This window comes from Vigna unguiculata, chromosome 9, assembly GCF_037176805.1.
Source record: "Vigna unguiculata cultivar grain cowpea cultivar isolate G323 ecotype 2 chromosome 9, ASM3717680v1, whole genome shotgun sequence".
NCBI classification, from domain to species: Eukaryota; Viridiplantae; Streptophyta; class Magnoliopsida; order Fabales; family Fabaceae; genus Vigna; species Vigna unguiculata.
Window position 1 is genome coordinate 46,883,782 of NC_140800.1, and position 25,848 is coordinate 46,909,629.

Consider the following 25,848-nt stretch of genomic DNA (forward strand, 5'->3'; position numbering starts at 1 on the left):
CTTCCAATAAAGGTGTTAAGGTTATTTAGTTTAAGTATTTTTTTTAATAAGATTTTGAAAATGGTTATTGTATACTTTAGCATTAGACAACTCAATTTTTTTAAAATTTGTTTTCAAAATCATGTTTTTGATAGGTTTTATTAGAAATTGTTTGTTGTTTATAACTACATGGCTTTGGAAATGGTCTTTGAATTCTTAAAGTTTTTAAATTGAGTCCATGTTACAAGAAGAGATCTTTTTTAAATGTTTAATCTATTTAACAAAAATTATTTTAAAATTTAATTGAAATTATAAATTTTAAAATAAAAAATATAAATGTTAAAAATGTTAAATATATAACTATAAAATGATGAAATATAAAATTAAAAAATTAAAAAAATCAAAATTAAAAAATTAAAAAATTTACAATTTAATAATTTAATAATTTTGTATTTTTATAATTTCATAATTTTGTAACTTTATAGTTTTATAGTTTTATAATTATATGATTATATATATATATATATATATATATATATATATATATATTTATATTTATATTTATAAAGAGTGACATCACATCACAAACTTAAAAGTCACAATTTTAAAATTTTAAGAATAAAAATTTATTAGAAACTTAAATAAAAATTCTCAACTTTGACTCAAAAAATAATTAAACCTTTTGTAAATAACAAATTATTTTTATTTTTAGAGTATTACAACACAACTCATGAATTATTTTTCTCAAAAAATTGAATTAAAGATACTATTCTTATTATAAATTTATGAAGATCTTCAGTGAGATATAAAATTGATGATTCAAACATGTAAGTTTTAGTTTTACAAGTGTTTACTAGCCTTTTTAAAAGCGAGCAAGCGTTTATTCTGGGATGTCTTCCTCTACAAGAATCCGAGAAACTTATACTGAAAAATAAAGATCAATATAAGAAAAATAAATCAAGTTCAATAATAGCACATAATTACCTAATTACTATTCTGTTACAATATGTAATGTAACAGTAAAAAAACCAGTTGGATGTGATAAAATCAAATTAAATTTGCCCTTTACATTAGGAAAATAATGGGACTGCGTGTATACAATGACGACAATAATGAAACCAACCAGTAGCCACATCTCAATTAATTCGGAAATGCGACAGCATAAATGGAAAATTAATTTCAGTGTTCACCAATTAGTTAAAACCTATGTTCCTCAGCACCTCACGCCCGTCTATTTGGTCAAATCATTCACAGTATTCTGTTCAACTTTCACATTATCTTCATCAGCTTTCTGAGAAGAAATATCTAGAGCCTGCAAGAACCAAATTCAGTCAGACAGGATTGTAAATGACACTTAATAAAATGCACGCTTAGTGTTTATGCATTTGTGCTTAGTGTTGTGAAATTCACCTTCATGCAAGTTTCAGCAACTGCAGTATCAGAGACTCTCAAATGTTCCCGACTTCTTCTCTGGTCATCCTGAAACTAAACAGGTATCAAACATTGTACCAAGTTACATATGAATTTATGTACGAGTTTACAAAAGGGTTTTCAACAGAACAGTCCGAGGAATGTACAAGAAAAACCAGTTAGTTGGAGAGTTACGCAATGGACAATACATGACGATAAGTTGCATAATTTATAATTTATAATTATATAAAAAAATTCTCTTTTATGTCCATATTTCATAATTTCAATTTTATTTTTTATAATATAATTATTTCTTAAATTTTTAAAAATTAACAATTACTTTTACATATTTTCTTCTGTAAAATTGTCTACCTTACCTGCTTTTTTTCTTTATTCATCAACATTTATTTTCACAAATTTTCTCTAATCATTTCATTTTGTTTTAATAAATATAAATTTATTTTGTAAATTAATTTAATAACATTACAATATTATTGTCTATTAATATAATATTATTGTCTATTAATATAATATCGTGACTATGTTTATGCAAGTTAAAAAAGAAAGAATATAAAACTGTCTCCAGAATTTAATGTCAGCAGGTTGCCAATTATTAACAAATGAACTGTTCGTAACTTAGACTACAGGGGAATCTCAGTAGATAGTTTGAGTTGAGATACACGATCATTCCTTGATAGGCAGTCAGCGCAGAACGTGATTTCATTTCACACAATTTTATCAGTGTATTTCAACTTTTAAGGATGCTTGACAGTCAAAATTAGCGTTTTAAGTTCTATGAAGATTGGTCATTTACATTACTAAGTACAGACATAATCCCAATGGTTATAGTTTTCATTTTTTTCTTTATTTTTGAGGAATGAGACAAGGGTAAGGGGAATGTGGCATCGTTGGTAAGTCTTTGAACATATATCTTTGCTTATTCTTAAAATAGGCAGCCATTTAATCCTCTAAGAATATTTTCTTAACTTAGCTTGTTTAGACTCATTCTTTATAAGATAGAACCAATAGTGTTCAATGAACTATGTAGTCATACCATTCAGTGGAACAAAACTTGTTTTTTATTTTGAATACATGCACTCATACATTCAATCTTCCGGAACTGATGCCACAGCTCCACATGAATCTCTATAATTAATGAATAATCTACGGACAAGCCTCCTGTTAAAAATGACACAGCTCCATCATTTCCCACTACTTAATGCCGTCACCACCACCATTGACTCTCTAACTTCTCAATCCTATAATCAAGCATTGCCACCATTTTGCTAAAATGTATAAGGACAAGTGGACTGATGTAGCATGTCATGAAAACTAAGTATAAAAGCTAAAAGATAATTATTCTTTTCCATTATCACTCAAAATTTTGATAACTTTGCCAAACAGATTTTTGATTTCATTTAAGGAAAGACAACTGCAGATAACAACATTGCTGATCTCACATTGTTAAACACACCCTCAGGTTTGCTGGCCCTTCCCCAGTTTATTTAACGGGGTTCAAACCAGATCGGAGAACACTATTTTTTCATGGGCATTTTTGGTTCCTACCATTTGTTCCTTCCTCATTGCATTTTTTTTGCATCTTCTGATGGAAAAACTAGCAGAAGATTTTTCCTCTAACCATTCCTCCGTTGTTTTGAGGGATGTCAAATTGGACCCCTTGAGAATCTCCTTGATTCTCTAAGTAAGATTTCTCAATCTTATAATCAAGCAATCCCACATACCATTTTGCTAAAGTGTACAGGGGCAAGTGGACTGATGTAGCATGCAATGAGAACAAAAAGTGGAAAAGCTAAAAGAAAATTATTCATTTGCATTATCACTCCTCAAAACTTTGATAACTTTGCCAAACAGATTTCTGATTTCATTAAGGAAAGACATAACTATAGACAACAACATTGCTGATCTCACATTGTTAACCAAACCAACAGGTTAGGTGGTCCTTCCTCAGTCTTTTTAAGAGGGTTCACTTCTGGCAACCCAAAAAATAGGGTGGGTGCACTTCTGGCAACCAAATAAAAAAGAGAAAGAACCGCAACTAATGTTGCTAGGATTTAGACACAAAAGCAAAGTCCCCAAGATTGAGAACTCTGCTACCAACTTCAAATTACTTGAAGACTTAAGAGAAGAAAACTAATTCAATTCAAATTGATAGTAAATCAATACTACAGACTATATAGAGATATCTATCACCTTAGAATAATGATAGCAAAATCTCTTAGAGGATCCTATGGTATATTAATTGTCATAATTACACTTATAATGATTGGTAATGTCTCATTGTAAATCTACAATATCATTTTATAACTCAACGTGTAATGTGTTGGTTGAGTTGAGTAAAACAAAGCTTCATAAAGACAAAATGCAACCAAATTATCTCAAAGCAAGCAACATGACACATGGCTCATGGCACGATACTCTACTCAATGCCAAGAATATACACCAACAAATATTTTCTTGTGTCGCGCTGCGGGAGTGAATAACCAGTAGGGAAGAATAGGTCATAGTAGTTAGCACCAAGAAGATCTCAAATGAAGTGATGCATTGCTCAAAGGCAGAGTTGTGTCAAATATTGGTATATTTTGATCCTATTTTTAACTTGTATTTAGAAACTTATCATTATTTTATGATATATATTTAGTAGTTTTTAGTTCAATTAAAGTAGAACCTAAGATCCTCACTTAAATAGACTGAGCAAGTGGTACTTACTCAAGCTCGAGCAAGGAACTCTTGGTTAAGCGAGCCATGATAGACTGAGCATGTGGTACTTACTCAAGCTCGAGCAAGGAACTCTTGGTTAAGCAAGCCACGAGGGCACCTATGCACGAGACACAGGGCTTGCGCTCTCCCCTTCTTAACAATGAGGGCTACATTCACTCTGTTGTTACAGCTTTTGTTGCTTGACCTAAGGGGATACTTTCAGAGTAGGTTTGAAAAGAAAAAACCCAACACCAAATATTATAAACTTAGGGTTAGACAACCTTGTAAATTATCCTAGGTACTGAGACACATCATAATATTTGTGTGCTCTAAGCTCTTAATCTTAGTTAATTGTGTCAGCGTGATGCCATGAGCAACTAAGTACCCTATTGTTAGAGGTTGATGTTCCTACCCAACTCATGTCATTTATGGTGTCTGAAAAAATGGCTAATATAAGTAGATTTATATACAACTACCGACACTATATAGCATGTTTAACCATTAGAGTCTCAAAATAAATGAAAATATTATTAACTTATTTAAATTTTCAAAAACCAACAGAGGTACATACCAGACCATTGAGCTGTGGTTCAACAATTTCTTTCTTTACTTTGCTTGGTACAAGCTCACTGATAAATGAGGTAACAAATTGAGCACCTGATCATGTAATGTTTAATCATAAGAAATAAATTGAGTATAAAGTAAAATACCGTTCAACATCAACGTCCATGTCAGAATCTGGATCCCATGTCTCATCTCCATCATGATCTTCTTCTGCCTGTAAAATTGTAGCATGTGTATATGAGTATTAGAAAATGAGCACGAATGGTAGGAAAAATTTAAAATTTAGTTACCATATGAGTTTAGGGGGCCTAAGATTTATCTTATTGGTCACTAAGGGTGTTAGTGTATACAATCCATTCATATTATTTGGTTGTACAGTAGTTTCCTAGTCTTTGTAGTACCTAATTTCTTTCTCTCAAACTGTATCTTTGTTAGCGTAGTTAATTTTGAATCACATTACTGCCAAGTCAGTATTACTATTCACTTCCTCAAGACTCTTCTTGGAGTCTTCACTTTGTATAGGAATCTACTCAACATCTATTGCAGTTGAATAATGCTCTACACTTTTAGCTTATTTTCTTTGTAATCTCAAGAATATTTAAAATTGTTAGATCAAACTATCAAATTTGTACTAATTAGACGACACAACTCTGTCAAGGATAAGATGACCTGTATCATATAGTGTATTACGTGTAAAATCACCCAATGGTTTTGATGATAACAAATACTCGAAGTGAGTCTATATGCTTTGAATATTTAGGGTGTGTGCTTATGCAGTTAAAGTGTCTCCATCAAGTTTGCATATGTACTGATAAGATGATTCAACATGTACTGATCATATGATTCAACATTTGAACTGATCAGACGACTCATCAGTAGATCATACTAGACGACTCATCAGTAGATCATACTAGACGACTATGAGCATCGTCGGGCGTGTTTTGCAGTCAACATCTTAATTGTTTTATTGCTTTGATTATTTATGATTTGCTTAGCTTATGAGTTAAATGAAACTAACAAGTTGCAACAATCAAAATGTTCCTAGATAATTAAATCTAAATCAAAGGATTTCACAAACAAATCTTATATCTTGAAATTGAAAATGCTTTAATGGTCAACGATCACTTTATCTATGTATATAGGTCACCGACAGCAATGACAAAGAGTGACTGAAATAGCAGAGTGGGATGAGAACCTACTTTGATACCAACTTAAATCTGAAGTTTCAAGGGAGAAAATGTTGAATTTTTAACTAAGCTGAAAAACAAAACACACACATATAACAACAGTCAAAAAAGGTACATTGTGATTGCAGGACCGCAAAGTTTTGCACTTGGCCAAGCAGCTACAGCAGAAAAAGAAACAGATAGATGGACCCACAAGACACATAATAATATAAAATACATACATTTATTTAACACAATTAAAAGAAATCCTTCAAAAAAAGCCAATTAGGGAAATGCAGTAAAATAAGTGACAGAAGTTTACCTCTCCAAGATCAGAATCCGGAGGCCTTTCCTGAAATTGGACACTAGGAGCATGCTGCAGCCTGGAAAGATTCTCAAGTAGCTTAGATTGAATTTCTTCAAGTAAATGACGGGAATTCTTGTTTTCCATGTTACTTGGGGCAACATGAAGGGTATAATCTGGACCAAAATATTCATAATACTCGTGTTGTGGCATTTTGTCATCAACTTCTATTCCAAGAGCAACTCCTGTCTGCCTTAACATGTATAATGAATAATTTAATGTATTTGGATGAATTTCTATACAAAAGAATTAATCAAGTAGCATATAACTACTAAATAAACAAGTTGAGAAGTGAGAAACACAACTACAAGGTGTGTCTTATTGAATACTAAGACACTTTAGGATATCTTAATTTACATTTTATAGTTCAAGACAAGCAAAATGAAACAATACTAACTACTTTGACCCCTCTACCATCATTACTGTTACTGAACAAGTTACTTCATGTCCAGTATTTTTTATAATTAAATATGAAAGATGTAGAAAATATTGGAATTTCATGACAAAAATCCCACTTTTGGGTTATGGCACCCCGCTCGGATACAATAAATAAATGGCAGAAATTTTATTAATTTAAACAACATTCTACCTCATAGCACCAACAACGAGCAACATTCCGAATGGTGTAGCCACCACCACCTAGTAGCAAGAGGGGCACGTTGAATGACCTCATGTATCTAACACACTCTGCATGTCCCCTAATTGAAAGATTGAAACATCCCAAACGGTCTCCAGATAGAGAATCAGCACCACACTGAAGAACTACTGCACCAGGCCTGAACACTTCCATTACTTTGCCAATTATTGGTTTGAACAAGAAATGATAACTCTCATCATCAATGCCATCATCAAGTGGAACATTAAGAGAATAGTATTTTCCTTTTCCATATCCAATATCGCGTACATCCCCAGTACCAGGAAAATAGTCTCCGAATTTATGAAAAGAAACAGTCATGACTCTGTCAGTAGTATAGAATGCTTCCTCCACACCGTCTCCATGGTGGATATCAATGTCCACATATAGAACACGCTGCAACAAATGAAATATTTTAAATCAGAAAGAGACACAAGTTTGTGATGAGATATTTGAGTAACTTCAAAATAGTAATATTTTACCATGACAATGAAAAGTTAAACTCATTTTGTTATTAGATGTAACCATTTGAGCTCTCATGTAATTGGTATTGATTTTACATATATAAATATGTGTGTGTGTATATATATATGTGTGTGTGTGTGTGCGCGCGCATTTCCATTCAATATTAGTATTTTGTTTCTTAACTTAATGTTTGTTGTGGTCTAATCATCCATAGATTAATATTTGATTCATTAGGTATTGGGAAAATATCTTTTGTGATCCATAAATGGAACAAAATACCTAATGAAGCTTGTATTTAGGAATGGAGCTTGAGTCATTAATTAGCTATCTTAAACCTTGTTGTAAATGCAAGTTTGTTTGTTATGAGCTCTAGGAATTGAATCTTAATAAAGAAACCTAGGCTTATTCTACTAAGGAATTACGATTTGAGTAAACTTGTGAATTGACTTTAACATGAAAGTGGAGAGGAGTTGAGAGATTATATGCATGAAAGTGGGGATCAGTGAAGTCTAACCCTAACAAAAATCTACCATATCATTTCTAATATTTTCCACATCCTAAGTGTTTGACAAACTTCCAAAAGTGTTTTATTTTTGTTGGCATAGCTTTAATCATCTAGCATCAATACAAATCATGGAAATATTATTTGTCTAAACTAGTTATCGATTGCAAATTTTGTCATGTGTTGCACAAGTCCTTGGAGAGAATGATAAATATTTATCACTTGTTCATGTGCTATAGGTGCACTTGTCAATGAATGATTCGTGCCAACAAAAATCCCAAGATCCAAATGGCAGTTCCTAAAGTTATTTTGTTCTTTCCAAAGTGAACCTTCTAGATGGCTCGATTGCTTGGACTTGGATTCAGAATCTGATCCTTCTCCAACTAAACAAAGTCATGTTTCCCATCATCATCTGATGTTGGGTGTTTACAACCAACGCTTCTCAACATGAATAGTAGCTTTTTATTATAGAACGTTTAAAGGGATCATGTTCGACTAAATTTAGTGTTGGAAGAATTCTCTAAGGATCCAAAAGAAAAGAATCTTATGTAAAAGCTCCTATTGCCTACAAATTTGAGCTATGCCCTTCATTATTCAGTAGTAATAATTCCCTACAAAAATCCTAAAGAATATCTAAAGTATAAAAGATTCAGACATGTCCACAAAATCAATATACGTCTAAAGCGTGACAATAAAAGGAAACCAAAAGGAAATGCACGGCTACACAAACCTCATGCTGTTTAAGAAGTTCTAAGATTGCAAGGACTATATCATTAACATAGCAAAATCCAGAAGCCTCACACTTCTTGGCATGATGCAACCCACCAGCCCAATTGACAGCGATATCACATTGGTCATGATTTAATTTCACAGCACCCCCAACTGACCCCCCTGCATAAGTTTGACAGAAAGAGTAGAGGCCATCAAAAACAGGACAATCTTCACCAACATTAAAGCGTTTGAGTTGCCTAAGATGATCCTGCTGTGTTTCAGGGGTTATGCTTCGAAGGAATGCAACATAATCATCAGCATGAAAACGACAAAGGTCCCGGTCTCTAGCAGGAAATGGCTTATGGACCTGCATGTGCTGAAGCAATCCATAATGAGCAAGAAGTGCATGTGTCATCCGTATACGATGTGGCTTCATAGGGTGACCTTGCCCATAATAGTAATTCCCAACCTCTGGATCATAGAAATAGCAAACCTTTCTCTTAACTCCATCAGGTGCAGATGGTAAAGAATTGCTGCCGGAATCCATGTGTGTTGTTTCCCGTTATTATCTTCTTCTCAATAGTCAACCATCCTAACAAAATCTCTTGAAAGGGAAAAGGGGAGAAAGGACTATTAAAGAAAAAGAAGCAGTAGTAAAACAGCTCAATTCAAAAAGAAATATTGACGTAAACTGAGATAAACGTACATAGCAACGATGGGAAATCAAACAATTAAATTAAAATTAAAAATAAGAATTGGGTTGGGCTACTATAGCCTTTGGTTTATGGTTTTGGAACTCCTATAGCTGACAGACTGTCACCACCATGTGCACAAACTGAATACAAACCCTAATATACTGAGGAAAAAACCTATCGCTTAATGTATAGACATAGAAAATCAGAAGCACGACAGAAAAGATCAATCAAAATCATAGATTGTCATACTGCTGAATAAGCGAAAAAATGAATGGACAACGTAATTGTAATTGATTCCACAATTCCATTGCAAAAGTGGAGGTATCCTACGATTTCAGTCTTATCTCTTCTCCAGTGCTGTTTAGCAGAGTCTCCCGGGTCTACAAACGTATCGACCGACTACTGGCAACGATTCAAAGCAACTCTGGCTAAAGCGAAAGTGCCTCACAGCCCACGCTGCTTGTCCGATGATACCACAAATTATTCTCGTCTACCAATCGTAATAAACTAGTCCTTCCGGATTTGGGTGAAGCAGGTGTTATATTTTTTATTTTGTAAAATAAATTAAGTGAAAAAGAATTTAATAAAAGTATAACATGTCAAAGCGTAATATGTCCATTTTTATTTATTTATTTGTTAAATAAAAATAATTAAAAATAAATAAATTTTTTATATCTTATAATAATTTAAGTTTTAATTATTATTATAATAAAATAATTTAACATGTAAATATAATAATTATTTTAATTTATACAATTAAAAAATTAATATATCAATATAAAGTTTAAAAAAATTAATATATCAATATAAAGTTTAAAAAATATTTATATGATTAAATATATTCTAAATATTTTTTATAAATATATATATAAACATATTTTATAAATAAAACTAAAAATATTAAAAAAAAGGTAACGATCCAACCCATCGATCTGTTTTGTGACAAGACGAGTTGCAGTTTCTAGTCCATTTTTTAGTGACAGGATAGTTCACCCAACCCATTTTTGGTGGGCCAATAGTGAGGCGGGCCAAAATGGACTAGGTTAACCTGTTTTGTCACCCTAAGAAATGTTCAGGTTTTGACCATTATAAAATTTTAATAAACTTCCTCTATTAGAGTTTTGACTTAATTATTCCATTGATTCTTGTTTTGTAAAGAAATGTCAAATCAGTCATTGGACTTTTTTTATTTTTTATTCAATTTAATTCTAATTTTTGTAAAAGTAATTCAATTTAATCATTACCTTTAGCTTATTCACAAACATTGGTGTTAAAGTCATAGTGATGGTCAATTTATGTTTAATTATAAGTAATATTATTATTGTAATTTTTTTATAGGTATTAGTATTTCACATTTTTAATAATATTATTATTATAAATATTATTTATAATTATAATAGTAAAATGATAACCAATATTAGTATTAACAATAATAATAATAATTATTATTATTATTATTATTATTATTATTATTATTATTATTATATGTTACTATTATATATTATTACTATTAGTATTATTAACATTATCTATAACAATATATAAAGATGATTCCCTATTTTGTGTTCACATTTCATAATACCAATTTTATCCTTTACAATATAATTATTTATTAAATTTTTAAAAATTAATGGTTATTTTTACTTATTTTCTATAAAATTGTTTATCTTTTTTTCTTTTTTTTATTTATCAACAATTAATTTAGCTATTGATTTCACTTTATTAACTTAATAACATTACACTATTATCACCTATTAACATACAATCATTTAGAGCTGTCAAAATGGGTTGGAACCCACGAGTCAACCCGGCTCACCACGGGTTCGGATTGAATTGAAATTTTTTTACAAATTTCAATACAGTTGATTTTTTACCCAACTCATTTAGAACCCGGCTCATCTGGGTTGAACCCGTAGTGAGCCGGGTTGGCTCACCAACACGTAGATAAAAGAGTTACATAAGTGTTTTTTATTAAGTTGGACTTTACATTTGGGTCATATTAGGTTTTTTTTAACCAACACATAAATAATTTGATTTTTTTTATTTTAGTTTTTATTTGGATTGTATTAAAGTTTATTTAGATTTTAATTTTAATTAGAATTATAATTTAGTTTTGACTTAAAATAAAATAAAATAAATTGTATTTTTTTTAATTAAGTGAACCCGTTTAACCCGCCAACCCATGGTGGGTCGGGCCGGGTTCAAATTTTTTTGACTCGCTAAAAAGTGAGTCAAATTGGGTTGGCTCACTAAATCATCAACCCGTGGTGGGTCGAGCCGGGTCGGGTTACCCGTTTTGACAACTCTACAATCATTCATATCTAAAAAATATCTCTAAAAAATGCGTACACACAGGCGCGATAATCCCTATGTGAACGCTAGTTAGTAGTAAAGTTATTACTATTATTAGCGTTATTAGTAATATTAATATGTAATATATTAATTTTATTATTATATATTATTGATATGAGAAAATAAGTACTAGAAAAATTATTACTATTATTGTTATTATTTTTTTTATTATTACTACTAGCGAAAACATAAACGTTATTGCACATGTGTGTTCGCATTTTCTAATTTTCACAGGAATTTGAATTAAGATCAATAATATTTATTTTCAAGATATATAATTAATTTTTAAAATAGTTTTTAAATAAAATAACTGTTAAAAATAAAAGATCTTTTTAGAATAACGGTTAAGGTTAAACTATTTATAAAGTAGTTAACTTTTAAAATAATAATTAAGTGTAAAACTAAAAAAACTAAATGTGAACACAAAAAAGAGAAACTTCTCTATATATTGTTATAGATTATTATTAGTATTATTATTATTATCACTATTAATAATAATAATAATTATTATTATTATCATTAAAAAAATTATAATTAAGAACTATAATTATTATATTGTTATTATAACTACTATCATATCTAATTTAAAAAATTGGCATTCCAAAAATATAATTTATTAACCATAATAATAATAATTATTAATATTATGTCATTATTATCATTATTATAAATATAATTATTTTTATTATTATCATTATTATTATATACTATAATTATTTTTTATATATATTATTATTATTATGAATTTTAACTATAATTATTATTATTATTTTCAACTCTAACTATAATTATAATACTTATTATTAACTATAATTATTATTATCGTCAACTATAATTAATGATCATTATTAGTATCAACTATATGTATTATTATCATTACTAACTATAATTATTTATATTATTATATTTCTATTATTATTTTTATTTTTATTACTATTATTATTATTAATAAGAACCATAATTATTGTAATAGTTATTATTATTATTATTGTTGTTGTTTTAATTATTATTATTAGTTACATATTTACTTTTACTTATTATGTTGAATCATGTTTCAATTACTTGACATTTTTATTTATTTTGTTGTTCATTTATCTTTATATTTGAAAAATTATTTCAATTAAAAAAGTAGTTACTAAAATCAGTAAAATAATAAAACTGAAAAATAATTTTTATTTTATTTTTAATAAATATTTAAATTTAAAATATAATAATTAAGAGGATAAGATTCATGTAGGTTGAATTGAACCGAACCAGACCGAATTGAAACTAACCTAATCAAACTGAATCGAATTGAACTGAACTTAAATATTCTTTCCTTTTGTTGAGTTTTAAAAGACCTTCAAAAAAAAGAGGAGAAAATTTAAGGAAAAATTTTACACTTTCATAATTAATTGATATAGAGCAAAAAGAGAGTCGTTTTGTAAGGTGCGTAAAAAATGTCACATCCAAAAGTTTTTTCAGCACCAAACCACAATCATGAGGTCCCTCTTAAACAATAGAAACATAATGTTTTTTTCCCAAATTAAATATAACAAGTGTATAAACAATAACATAAACAAACTGTATACTTTCAATAAAAACAACATTCAAAGGACAAAGGACAAGCTTAAATTGGTTTGTATTCACCTTTCACGAAAATAACTATTTTATCAAAGTGGAGAACATGGAGTTCCGAAATTGGTAAAAACCTAAATATTTAAGAAAAATATTATAAAACAATAAAAAAAAGTTGAAATGGGAGTAGTGAAGCATTGAGTATAAAAAAATGAGAAAAATGGAAAAGACATATAAGAGAAGAATAAAATGTTAGTTAGGGTTAAGGTTTAAAAAAAAGAGATACCAGTTGGGTGGGGTGTGAGGTGTTAGAATTGTAGTGAATGTGGTAAGGTGGGATGACGAGAGAAAGGTGACATGACCTTATATAGTAGTGACGGGGATGAGAAGCTCATGATCATTGTCTCAATGGTGGTGATTGAATAAAAAATGGAGCGTGTGTGGTGTTTAGGATAAGAGGCCATTGAAGAAAAATCAGAAAATAAATACATAATTCAATTAGTGAGCAGTTAACCGATAGAAGTTCAGTTTTTTAAAAATAAACGATAAAACAATACTGATTAATTATTATTATTATTTTTACTTTAATATTTAATTTTTATTATAAATAGTTTAGTTTTTTCTTTGTTACTTTAATATAATACAAATAATCATAGTTAAGTTTAGCTAGATTAATTATTTTCATATATAACAATATATAAAGAGGATACCCTCTTTTGTGTCCATATTTTGATATTCCAATTTTATCCTTAATTATTATTTTAAACACTAACTATTTTATAAATAGTTTACTTTTAACTGTTAGTTTAAAAACCTCTTTTGTCTTCAACAGTTGTTCTAAAAATTTCTCTTATGTACATATTTTATTTTTCCAATCTTACATTTAACAACTATTTTAAAAATTCATTATATATTCTTTGTTGAACTGAATTGAACCAAACCAAATAAAATTGAATCGAACGAGACCCAACCAAATCACACTAAACCGAACTGAACTGAATCGGACCGAACCGCAACAGACCGAATCGAACCAAATAGAATTGAACCAAACCGAACTGAATCGAACTGGACCGAACCAAACAAGACCGGAACGAACCGAACCGCACTGAAACAAACTGAACCGCACTAAATCGAACCAAACTGAACCGAACCAAATCAAATTGAATTGAACCAAACCGGACCAGATCGAACCAAACAGAACCACACTAAACCGAAGCGAACCAGACTTAACCGAATCAGACCGAACTGTACTGAACCAAACCGAACCCCACTAAACCGAACTGAACCGCACTGAACCGAATCAAACTGAACCACAATAAACCAAACCGGATCGAACCGAACCGAACCGGACCGAACAAAATCGAGCCGAACTGAATTGAAACTAACCAAATCGAGTTGAACCGAATTGAACTGAACTGAACTTAAATACTTTTTACTTTTGCTGAATTTTAAAATTCCTTCAAAAAAAGAGGAGAAAATTTAAGGAAAAATTTTACACTTTCATAATTAGGCAAAACGAGTGTCGCTTTGTAATGTGCGTAAAAAATGTCACACCCAAAAGTTTTTTCAGCACCAACACCACAATCGTGAGGTCCCTCTTAAATAATTGAAACATAATGTTTTTTCCCAAATTAAATATAGCAAGTGTATAAACAATAACATAAACAAACTGTATACTTTCAATAAAACAACATTCAAAGGACAAGCTTAAATTGTTTGTATTCACCTTTCACGGAAATAACTATTTTGTCAAAGTGGAGAACATAGAGTTCCGAAATTGGTAGAAGCCTAAATATTTAAGAAAAATATTATAAGACAATGAAAAAAAAATGTTGAAATGGGAGTAGTGAAGCATTGAGTATAAAAAATGTGAAAAATGCAAAAGACATATAAGAGAAGAATAAAATGTTAGTTAGAGTTAAGGTTCAAAAAAAGAGATACCAGTTGGGTGGGATGTGAGGTGTTAGAATATCACTGATGGTGGTAAGGTGGGATGACTAGAGAAAGGCAGCATGACCTTATATAGTAATGACAAGGATGAGAAGCTCATGATCATTGTCTCAATTGTGGTGATTGAATTAAAAAATGGAGTGTGTGCGGTGTTTAGGAGAAGAGGCCATTGAAGAAAAATGATAAAATAAAATACATAATTCAATTAGTGAGCAATTAACCGATAGAAGTTCATTTTTCTTTTAAAATAAACGATAAAACAATATTGTTTAATTATAATTAATTTTTTTTACTTAAATATTTAATTTTTATTATAAATAGTTTAGTTTTTTCTTTGTTACTTTAATAAAATACAAATAATCATAGTTAAGTTTAGCTAGATTAATTATTTTCATCTATAACAATATATAAAAAAGATATCCTCTTTTGTGTCCATATTTCTTTATTCCAATTTTACTCTTACTTATTATTTTAAAAACTAATTATTTTATGAATAGTTTACTTTTAACCATTAGTCTAAAACCCTCTTTTGTCTTCAACAGTTGTTTTAAAAACTTCTCTTATGTACATATTTTATTTTTCCAATCTTACATTTAACAACTATTTTAAAAATTCATTATATATTCTTTGTTGAACTGAACTGAACAGAACTGAATGAAATTTAACTGAATTGAACCAGACCAGACCAAACCGAACCGAACAACACTGATTTGAACCAGACCGGACCGGATTAAACCAAACCAGATCGAACCGAACTGCATTGAACTGAACCAAACTGTACCGAAGCTAACCGCACTGAACCGAACTGAACCGAACCAAACTGAATCGAACCGAATTGAACTGAATTGAACCTAATCGAGCCGAACTGAACCAAATTGAATGGAACTGAACTGAAATATTCTTTAGTTTTGCTTAATTTTAAAACACCTTCAAAAAAGGAGGAGGAAATTTAAGGGAAAATTTTACACTTTCATAATTAATTAATATAGAGCAAAAGGAGAGTCGCTTTTGTAATATGCGTAAAAAATGTCATACCCAAAAGCTTTTTGAACACCAACACCACAATCGTGAGGTCCCTCTTAAACAATTGAAACATAAAGATTTTCCTCAAATTAGATATAGCAAGTGTATAAACAATAACATAAACAAATTGTATACTTTCAATAAAAAAACATTCAAAGGACAAACTTAAATTGGTTTGTATTCACCTTTCACACAAATAACAATTTTATCAAAGTGGAAAACATAGAGTTTCGAAATCGGTAAAAGCCTAGATATTTAAGAAAAATATTATAAGACGATGAAAAAAAAAAAGAAGGTAAAATGAGAGTAGTGAAACAACGAGTATAAAAAAATGAGAAAAATGTAAAAGACATATAAGAGAATGATAAAATGTTAGTTAGAGTTAAGGTTCAAACAAAAACATATTAGTTGAGTAGGGTGTGAGGTGTTTAAATTACACTGAAGGTGGTAAGGTGAGATGACAAGAGCAAGGCGACATGACCTTACATAATAGTGACAGGAATGAGAAGCTCACGATCATTGTCTCAATGGTAGTGATTGAATTAAAAAATGGAGTGTGCACGGTGTTTAGGATAAGAGGCCATCAAAGAAAAATGAGAAAATAAAATACATAATTTAATTGGTGAACAGTTAACCGATAGAAGTTCATTTTTTTAAAATAAACGATAAAACAATAATGTTTAATTTTATTATTATTTTTACTTTAATATTTAATTTTTACTATAAATAGTTTAGTTTTTTTTTACTTTAATATTTAATTTTTTTTGTAATTTATATTTTTTTATTTCACATATTTCCACGGTTCAAATTGATTTTGATTTAAAAGTATGGAAAAAAAATTCAAACATATGCATCAATTTTTTTTCTATTAAATTATGATTTTTGTAAATTAAAGTATGATTTGTGTCGTATATATTTAAGTCTGCCAAGAAAATAATTTATATACATTGAAAAAAAAAATCTAAATGTTACATTATTTTAAGGGAACATTATTTTGACTGACTTTTGTGTCCATTCAATATATAAAGAGGATTCCTTCTTTTATATCCACTTTTCGTTTTTCAATTTTATCCTTAATTATTATTTTAAAAATTAATTATTTTATAATTAGTTTATCTTTAACCATTTTTTAAATATCTTTTATTTTTACCGTTAATCAAAAAAATTCTTGTTTTAACAATTATTCTATTTAATAACTATTTTAAAATTTATAAAATATATTTCTAAAGTAAATATTATTGATTTTAATTCTAATTCTTATAAAAATTAAAAAATGTCAAGCTGTCGCGCCTATATTGTCGCTAGTAATAATAATAACTATTATTATTACTATTATTCTCTTATCAATTTATTTCCAGTCTATTTACACTTTTAAATAAATAACCTCTTCAAACAATATAATAGACTATTATTTATTATATAATTATTATTCTTAGGTTTATATGAAGGCTTTTTTTCACTAATATATAATAGAATATGTAGTATTTTTATTTTATCCTCTTATAAATGATAATATTATTAATGTTATCCTTCAACTACATCTAAAAACTATGACATTTGTAAAATATTCAATAATTTTTTTTAAATGCATGTTTATTTATAATTAAAATAAATGTGTCATTTATATATATAATTTTATTTGATAAATATGTATTTATTAAATTTTTTACGTATTGATATTATTATGTTGCTTGACATGTTATTATTTGTGTCTATAAATATATTATTTGCCACGATATCAATTTCAGTTCTCTTAAGACAAATACTGGGTTTAATATTTTGTAACAGTAATATATATATATATATATATATATAAATATTTTGTAACATGTAACCTTGTTATATGAAATTAAATTTTATCGCTTGTTTTTTTATACACATTAATACCAGCGAAAGTATATGTGTTATATTTATGTGTCACTTTTTTTTTTAGTATAGTGAAATTAATAATAATATTTTTAAATTTAAATATTTTTTTAATTTCATTATAAATATTTTCTTTGTTGTATGAGTAATTTTTTAATTAAAAATTTATTAAATTAAAAAAACGGATAAAATTAAAAAAACTTTGGATGAACTAATGCGAATGGGTGTAAGCCTCGCTGCTCGGAAACACCCAGTGCTGACCACACCGAGAGACACGAAAGCGCAGGTAACGCCAGTTGGCGAAGTGGCTTCCTATTCCTGCGTTGTGCCGGAAGTCTTTAAGACTTTCTTGATGCTAGGGAAGGGAGTAGCTATTGAATATAATAAAGTTCAGCAGTCCAGGCGGGAGGAGTTATTAAATTTTAAAAAATAACGGTTATTTGAATGATAAAATTGATAAAATAGTAATTTTGATGTAAAAGGTAAAACTAAAAAGAGAAAAATATAAAAAAATATATTCTTATATATATATATATATATATATATATATATGGATATAGATATAAATATGTGTACGATGTAGAAAAAAATATGAGATATAAATAACAAAAGGCTTAAATATACATTTGGTCCCTATTTTTGTTAAAATTATTCAATTTGGTCCCTATTTTCGTTGTTTGTTCAATTTGGTCCTCATTTTTGTAAAATCGCATTCAATCGAGTCCTTTTGGCAAACAATGTTAAAATTGTTAACGGAATAGTGACACGGTGGAACTGTTTGGGTTACGTGTCAAATTTTTGACAGTGACGTTGGCACAATGAAATTTTATGGCCATTGTAGGTTTAAAAGTCAGTGAAATTGATTTGGGGAAGAAATTAGGGTTTGAGAGGTTTCAAGCAAAATTGTGCCCAACAAGAAACTTGTGCACAATCCAGTTGGTGATTCAGAATTCGTGTTTGAGAGGTATGTCTCCACTTGCTTGACAATCTCCAAGCGCAATCTCGAAGCTTCAATCACAAATCACTCTTCAAGCACAAATTCCCCTCTTCGTGAACCCTAATTGATGAACAAAAAACTCCACCATCCAAGAACCCTAATTTTCCGCTTTCTCACCAATCTTAATTTTTCCCTATCTCTCGACCTCTCGAATGCCCAATTTCAATTTTTCACTCAACGAACTCTCGAACTCTCAAATGCCCCATTTTCTCTCGAACTCTCGCTACAATAAACCCTCAATTCAAATTTTTTAATTTTTTTAACTTTACCATGTTTTATCTTTTTACGTAATTCAAAATTTTTTCTCCAATTTCTTTTCAACGAAAACACTATGCCAACGTGTGCCATCATATATTCAAAGATTTGACACGTAACCCAAACAGTTCCACCGTGTCACTATTCCGTTAACAATTTTAACACTGTTTGCCAAAAGGACTCAATTGAATGCGATTTTACAAAAATGAGGACCAAATTGAACAAACAACGAAAATAAAGACCAAATTAAATAATTTTAACAAAAATAAGGACCAAATGTATATTTAAACCATAACAAAAATATTTAAAATAAGTTACACATTTCTAATTTATTTTTAAGGTAGATTATTCAATTGCTTTGACTTTTTTATTTTCTAAGTTACTATCTTCAATAAACAAATAGTGCCTTATTATTATCCAATAGATAAGATAATTAATGTTAAAGTTATTATCTAAATATATTAAACTTTTCTTTCTCTTACTTTTAACGTATATTTAAATATACAAAATTAAATATTTTAATTTACCTGAATATTAAACACGTTAACAAATTTGTTTTCATATCATTAAATAAATTTGATAACTACGTTGATTATCTGACTATTTGATAATAAAAAATGGCATTTTTTATCAGATTTTTTATTTGATGAATATCTTGAATGTGTTTTATCGATGAAAGACAATATAAATGAAATACAAGTTTAATTTACATATAAAAAATTGATATCATTTTAGATTAAAAATTCTAGAACAATAAAGTCTTTATATTTTTATATAATTTTTTTATGTTTATACTGTGTTGCCATAGAGATGAAAGAAAGTAATATTTTGATATTTTAATGACTCACTAAAATGTATATTGTCCTATTCTAAAAGCATTACAGTAGATCTTTCGTATTACACAATTAAAAAATATACTTTTATATTATATTTTAGATAGTATAATTTAAAATACAAATTTTACATTTTAAAATTTAATTTCAAAATGTAAATTTGATGAAAACATAGCAAAATTATCATGTAATATAAAAGATAGAATAATTAATTATAACCTAGTGAGACAATAGAATATTGATTCCTTAAACGGCTTTGTTTGATTATTTTATCTTTTATTATTACATATAAGTGTACATATTTTCTAAATATTTATATAATGACACAAGTTATTAATATTTATAAATTGATTAAATTGATATATACAATAAATTTATATTTATTAACAAAGTGAAATATATATTTATACACATCTATAGGTATGGACTCACCCATCCTTCGCTGAGGGGGAATTCTTGCCGCGTGCACCAATGCGTTCCATTTATCCTGTCATATCAAATTAGAATTACATCAAATTAGTATTAATAAGAATTGTAGTAAGAAAAAAACAAAACAAAGATTTATCATACCTTTTAGATCTCTAAGAGTCCTGTGGTATGCATCTGAGAAAGCTCGTTGCTTAACTTCGCGCCACCTCCTAGATGGTATAAATGTTATTAGAAAGTCAGTTGTCCACATACAAGTAAACTGATATTGATATTATTGATAACATCATACCTCTCCCAACTCCAAGTAATTCAACTGTGTGCACAAGAGCTTCTACCTCATCCACGGAGAGTAATCTCCTGGTTCGAGGTTGCCCAATTGTATGACTTGAAAGACCCTCTCGTTCATGGGTTGAAGGAATATGCACCGAGACATTATCAGTTTGATGCCCTTCATTGCAGAGTTTCTCAATTTTGTCAATGAGTTCTGCTACATGTCGTTTCATGGTGCCGCACGCTTAGAGTTGCCAATTATGGTGTATACTGTGCACATAAAATTACTAAGTAAAAATTGTAGTAGCTTTGCAATTAAGCATGACTTATTTATAACATGCAATCATGTCATTAACATGATAACATGAGAGATGCATGACATTAATTTAATAATAGAGTAATTTAACATGTAAATATAATAATTATTTCAATTTATCAAATTAAATATATTAATTGATAAATTAGAACTTAAAAAATACTTAGACAATTAAATATGCTCTAAATATTTATTTATTAGTATATATATATATATATATAATAAACATAATATATATAAAAGTTTGAAAGTAATCTAAAAAAAATAAAAATATTAAAAAATTTTACAAAAATGGCGTGTCACCCTGCTAGCCTGTCCTATGGCGCGGCAAGCTGCAGATTCTAAACCAATTTAACATGTAAATCTAATAATTATTTTAATTTATCCAATTAAAGATATTAATTGATAAATTAGAAACTTAAAAAATACTAGCTTGGTCCAATCAATTTTTGGCAAGTGAAGAATAGAATGTGTTAAATTGGGTTGGACAGTCAAAACAGGCTAGACAAACCCGTGTTGTCACCCATAATTTTTTCCTCTTTGCATTATTCATAATTCCACTAGTTCTTCCTAAGTCTTTAAAAGCCATGACTTATCTAATTTTGGTAACAATGAGACAAAAACAATTTCTTTTCATATGCATTATTCAAAATAAATATGTGTATGAAATAAAGTTTTATTGTCTTTCAATTTTGTTTTACACCTTTTAAGAAAATAAAAAATAAATTTTTGACAATTATTTTTTTACAAACTTGACAAAGTTTTTATATGTAAAATTAAATTAATTAATTTTTTTTTTATTTTTTAATCAAAATAAAATAATAAAATAGTACTTTTTTTTATCTTTTTAAAAATAAAGTAGTTTGTCAAAATTGTTAAAATTTTATTTGTCAAAATATCATACCTTAGGAAAATTTCAATCTTTTATGTATTATTATATCGTAAAATAAAATTCATGAGTAAAATTACAAAAAAATTACTTACGATCCCTTTATCGTCAATTAAATATTATGACTATTTCTCTCTCTCTCCCTATCTCTCTTTTAGAATTACATCTCATATATGATTTAAAATAATCTATCCCAATCATCTCTAACTGCCATTTTTTATTTCTATTTCTAAGATAATTTTAAAAATAAAATCATAATTAGTTAAAAAATTTAAATACTACAATTCATAATTACATAACCCTTGAGAGTTTTGCTATGCATACCAGGAGATATTGTGTTGATTCTCACAAATTCTATCTATGAAATATAAGATTGATACCTAGACGCACAATAGCCCTCATAACTAAAGATTCTATTAATAAAAAAAGTTTTGATTACATATCACAATATTCATAAGTTTAAAGCACTGAGTTAACTCATGAAATTCATATAACCCTGCTTGTCGTCAATGCTTATATCAAACATAATAACACCTCCATCTATATTCGTACAAAAACATATGCATAAAATACATATTCAGATAAAGATCAGAACAGAAATACCAAGACTGCTTGTGCTTGTTACCGTTAGTCCCTTAGCATCAATGAACAATTATAAAAGAATATGTATTATTAAGTCAATATATTCACAATGATAGAATAGGCTGACGGCCAATCAAGTATTCGTCCAAAGTTCTCCATAATTAATAAGAACTACATTTTACCATATTCAAGTAACTCTATATATAATGAATTTAATATTTCATTTAATCCTTGAGAAAGTAAAATATTATTTTAAGTCGTCATTATAATTACAGTTAGTATTCAATATTATTTTTGCATGGTTAATTATAAATTATTTTGCATAGTTAATTATAAATGCAAAGCAATTATTAAGACAAATACTTCACTATCATTATTCAAAAGTTAGAATAAGATAAATTGTTTTTATTTTAATAAATATACCTACATACCAGGCAGTCTTCTAGATTCTATCCATATAGACTCTATCAAAGAGTATGAGCAGTTACGACTGTATCAAAGAGCTCCTGAGGTATGGGCTCACCCCTCCTTCGCTCAGGGGGAATTTTTTCCACGTGCACTAATGTGTTCCATTTATCCCGTCATATCAAATTAGAATTACATCAAATCAGAATTAATAAGAATTGTAGTAAGAAAAAAACAAAACAAAGATCTATCATACCTCTAGATCTCTAAAAGTCCTGTTGTCTGCATCCGAAAAAGCTCGTAGCTTAACCTCGCGCCACCTTCTTGATGGTATAAATGTTATTAGAAAGTTAGTTATCCACATACAGGTAAACTGATACTGATATTATTGATAACATCATACCTCTCCCAACTACAAGTAATTCAACAGTGCGCACAAGAGCTTCTACCACATCCACGAAGAGTGGTCTCCTGGTTCGAGGTTGCCCAATTGTATGACTTGAAGGACCCTCTAGTTCTTGGGTTGAAGGAATATGCACAGAGACACTTTCAGTTTGATGCCCTTCATTGCAATGTTTCTCAAATTTTTTCAATAAGTTCTGCTACATGTCGTTTCGTGGTGCCGCCCACTTAGAGTTGTCAATTATGGTGTATGCTGTGCACATAAAATTGCTAAGTAAAAAATGTAGTAGCTTTGCAATTAAGTATGTCTTATTTATAACATGCAATCATGTCATTAACATGATAACATGCAAGATGCATGACATTAATTTAATAATAGAGTAATTTAACATGTAAATCTAATAATTATTTTAATTTATCCAATTAAATATATTAATTGATAAATTAGAAACTTAAAATATACTTAGACAATTAAATATTCTCTAAATATTTATTTATTAGTATATGTGTGTATATATATATATATATATATATATATATATATATAATAAACATAATATATATAAATATTTGAAAGTAATCTAAAAAAAATAAAAATATTAAAAAAGTTTACAAAAATGGCGGGTCACCCCGCTAGCCCGTCCTATGGCACGGCAAGCTGCAGGTTCTAACCCGTTTTTCACTGGCAAACTAGCTTGGTCCAATCAATTTTTGGCAAGCGAAGAATAGAGCGAATTAAATTGGGTTGGACAGTTAAAACATGATAGACAAACCCGTGTTGTCACACATAATTTTTTCCTCTTTGTTTTATTTATAATTCCACTAGTTCTTCCCAAGTCTCTATAAGCCATGACTTATCTGATTTTGGTAACAATGAGACAAAAACAATTTCTTTTCATATCCATTATTCAAAATAAATATGTGTATGAAATAAAGTTTTATTGTCTTTTGATTTGTTTTTTCACCTTTTAAGAAAATGAAAAATAAATTTTTGACAATTCTTTTTTACAAACTTGACAAAGTTTTTATATGTAAAATTAAATTAATTAATTTTTTTAATCAAAATAAAATAATAAAATAGTACTTTTTTTATATTTTAAAAATAAAGTAGTTTGTAAACATTGTTAAAATTTTATTTGTGAAAATATCATACCCTAAGAAAATTTCAATCTCTCATGTATTATTATATCGTAAAATACAATTCATGAGTAAAATTACAAAAAAATGACTTACTATACCTTTATTTTCAATTAAATATTATGACTATTTCTGTCTCCCCCTATCTTTCTTTTAGAATTACATCTCATATATGATTTAAAATAATCTATCCCAATCATGTCTAACTGCCATTTTTATATTTCTATTTCTAAGATAATTTTAAAAATAAAATCATAATTAGTTAAAAAATTTAAATACTACAATTCATAATTACATAATCCTTGAGAGTTTTGCTATGCATACCAGTAGATATTGTGTTGATTCTCACAAATTCTATCTATGAAATATAAGATTTGATACCTAGACCCACAATAGCCCTCATAACGAAAAGTTCTATTAATAAAAAAGGTTTTGATTACATATCACAATATTCATAAGTTTGAAGCACTCAGTTAGCTCATAAAATTCATATAACCTTCTTGTCGTTAATGCTTATATCAAACATAATAACACCTCCATCTAAATACCTGCAAAAACATATTCATAAAATACATTATATTCAGATAAAGGTCAGAACAGAAATACAAAGACTCCTTGTTAGCGTTAGTCCCTTAGCATTAATGAAAAGTTATAAAAGAATATGTATTATTAAGTCAATATATTCAGAATGATAGAATAGGCTGACGACCAATCAAGTAATCGTCCAAAGTTCTCCATAGTTGATAAGAACTACATTTTATCACATTCAAGTAACTCTATGTATAATGAATTTAATATTTCATTTAATCCTCGAGAAAGTAAAATATTATTTTAAGTCGTAATCATAATTACTGTTAGTATTCAATATTATTTTGCATGGTTAATTATAATTTTTTTTGCATAGTTAATTATAAATGCAAAGCAATTATTAAGACAAATACTTCACTATCATTATTCAAAAGTTAGAATAACATAAATTATTTTTATTTTAACAAATATACCTACATACCAGGGAGTCTTCTAGATTCTATCCATATAGACTCTATCCAAGAGTATGAGCAGTTAAGACTCTATCAAAGAGCTGCTGAAGTATGGGCTCACCCCTCCTTCGCTCAGGGAGAATTCTTGCCGCGTGCACTACTGTGTTCCATTTATCCTGTCATATCAAATTAGAATTACATCAAATTAGTATTAATAAGAATTATAGTAAGAAAAAAATAAAACAAAGATCTATCATACCTTTAGATCTCTAAGAGTCCTGTGGTCTGCATACGAGAAAGCTCGTAGCTTAACCTCGCGTCACCTCCTTGATGGTATAAATGTTATTAGAAAGTCAGTTATCCACATACAGGTAAACTGATACTGATATTATTGATA

The 25,848-nt window shown here is 28.5% G+C and overlaps 1 protein-coding gene across 3 annotated transcripts; it reads right to left on the reverse strand.

Annotated features, from left to right (window-relative positions):
- Positions 1-1,018: 1,018 nt before the first annotated feature.
- LOC114163285 (histone deacetylase 19) lies at positions 1,019-9,739 on the reverse strand. 3 transcript variants are annotated; one of them, XM_028047505.2, is made up of 8 exons: positions 9,539-9,739; positions 8,533-9,117; positions 6,791-7,231; positions 6,160-6,390; positions 4,818-4,885; positions 4,679-4,736; positions 1,390-1,458; positions 1,019-1,291 (listed from the first exon to the last, which is right to left on the reverse strand). In XM_028047505.2, exons 2-8 carry the CDS (start codon positions 9,058-9,060, stop codon positions 1,211-1,213), a joined length of 1,476 nt encoding a protein of 491 aa, XP_027903306.1. In that variant the 5' UTR covers positions 9,061-9,117; positions 9,539-9,739; the 3' UTR covers positions 1,019-1,210. The 3 variants fall into 3 exon arrangements, with proteins under 3 accessions (XP_027903306.1, XP_085522684.1, XP_085522685.1); XM_085666558.1 differs by having other exon boundaries at positions 1,390-1,464; XM_085666559.1 differs by lacking the exons at positions 1,019-1,291; positions 1,390-1,458 and adding an exon at positions 2,451-2,648.
- Positions 9,740-25,848: the final 16,109 nt, after the last annotated feature.

Bases quoted from the DNA above. Each gene is read 5' to 3' on its own strand.
- LOC114163285 (XM_085666558.1), bottom strand. From the start codon at position 9,060: ATGGATTCCGGCAGCAATTCTTTACCATCTGCACCTGATGGAGTTAAG. The intron at 6,391-6,790 runs GTAGAATGTTGT...ATGTTAAGGCAG, and splicing joins CTCGTTGTTGGTGCTATGAG to ACAGGAGTTGCTCTTGGAAT. The intron at 4,886-6,159 runs GTAAACTTCTGT...ACAATTTTACAG, and splicing joins CGGATTCTGATCTTGGAGAG to GCAGAAGAAGATCATGATGG.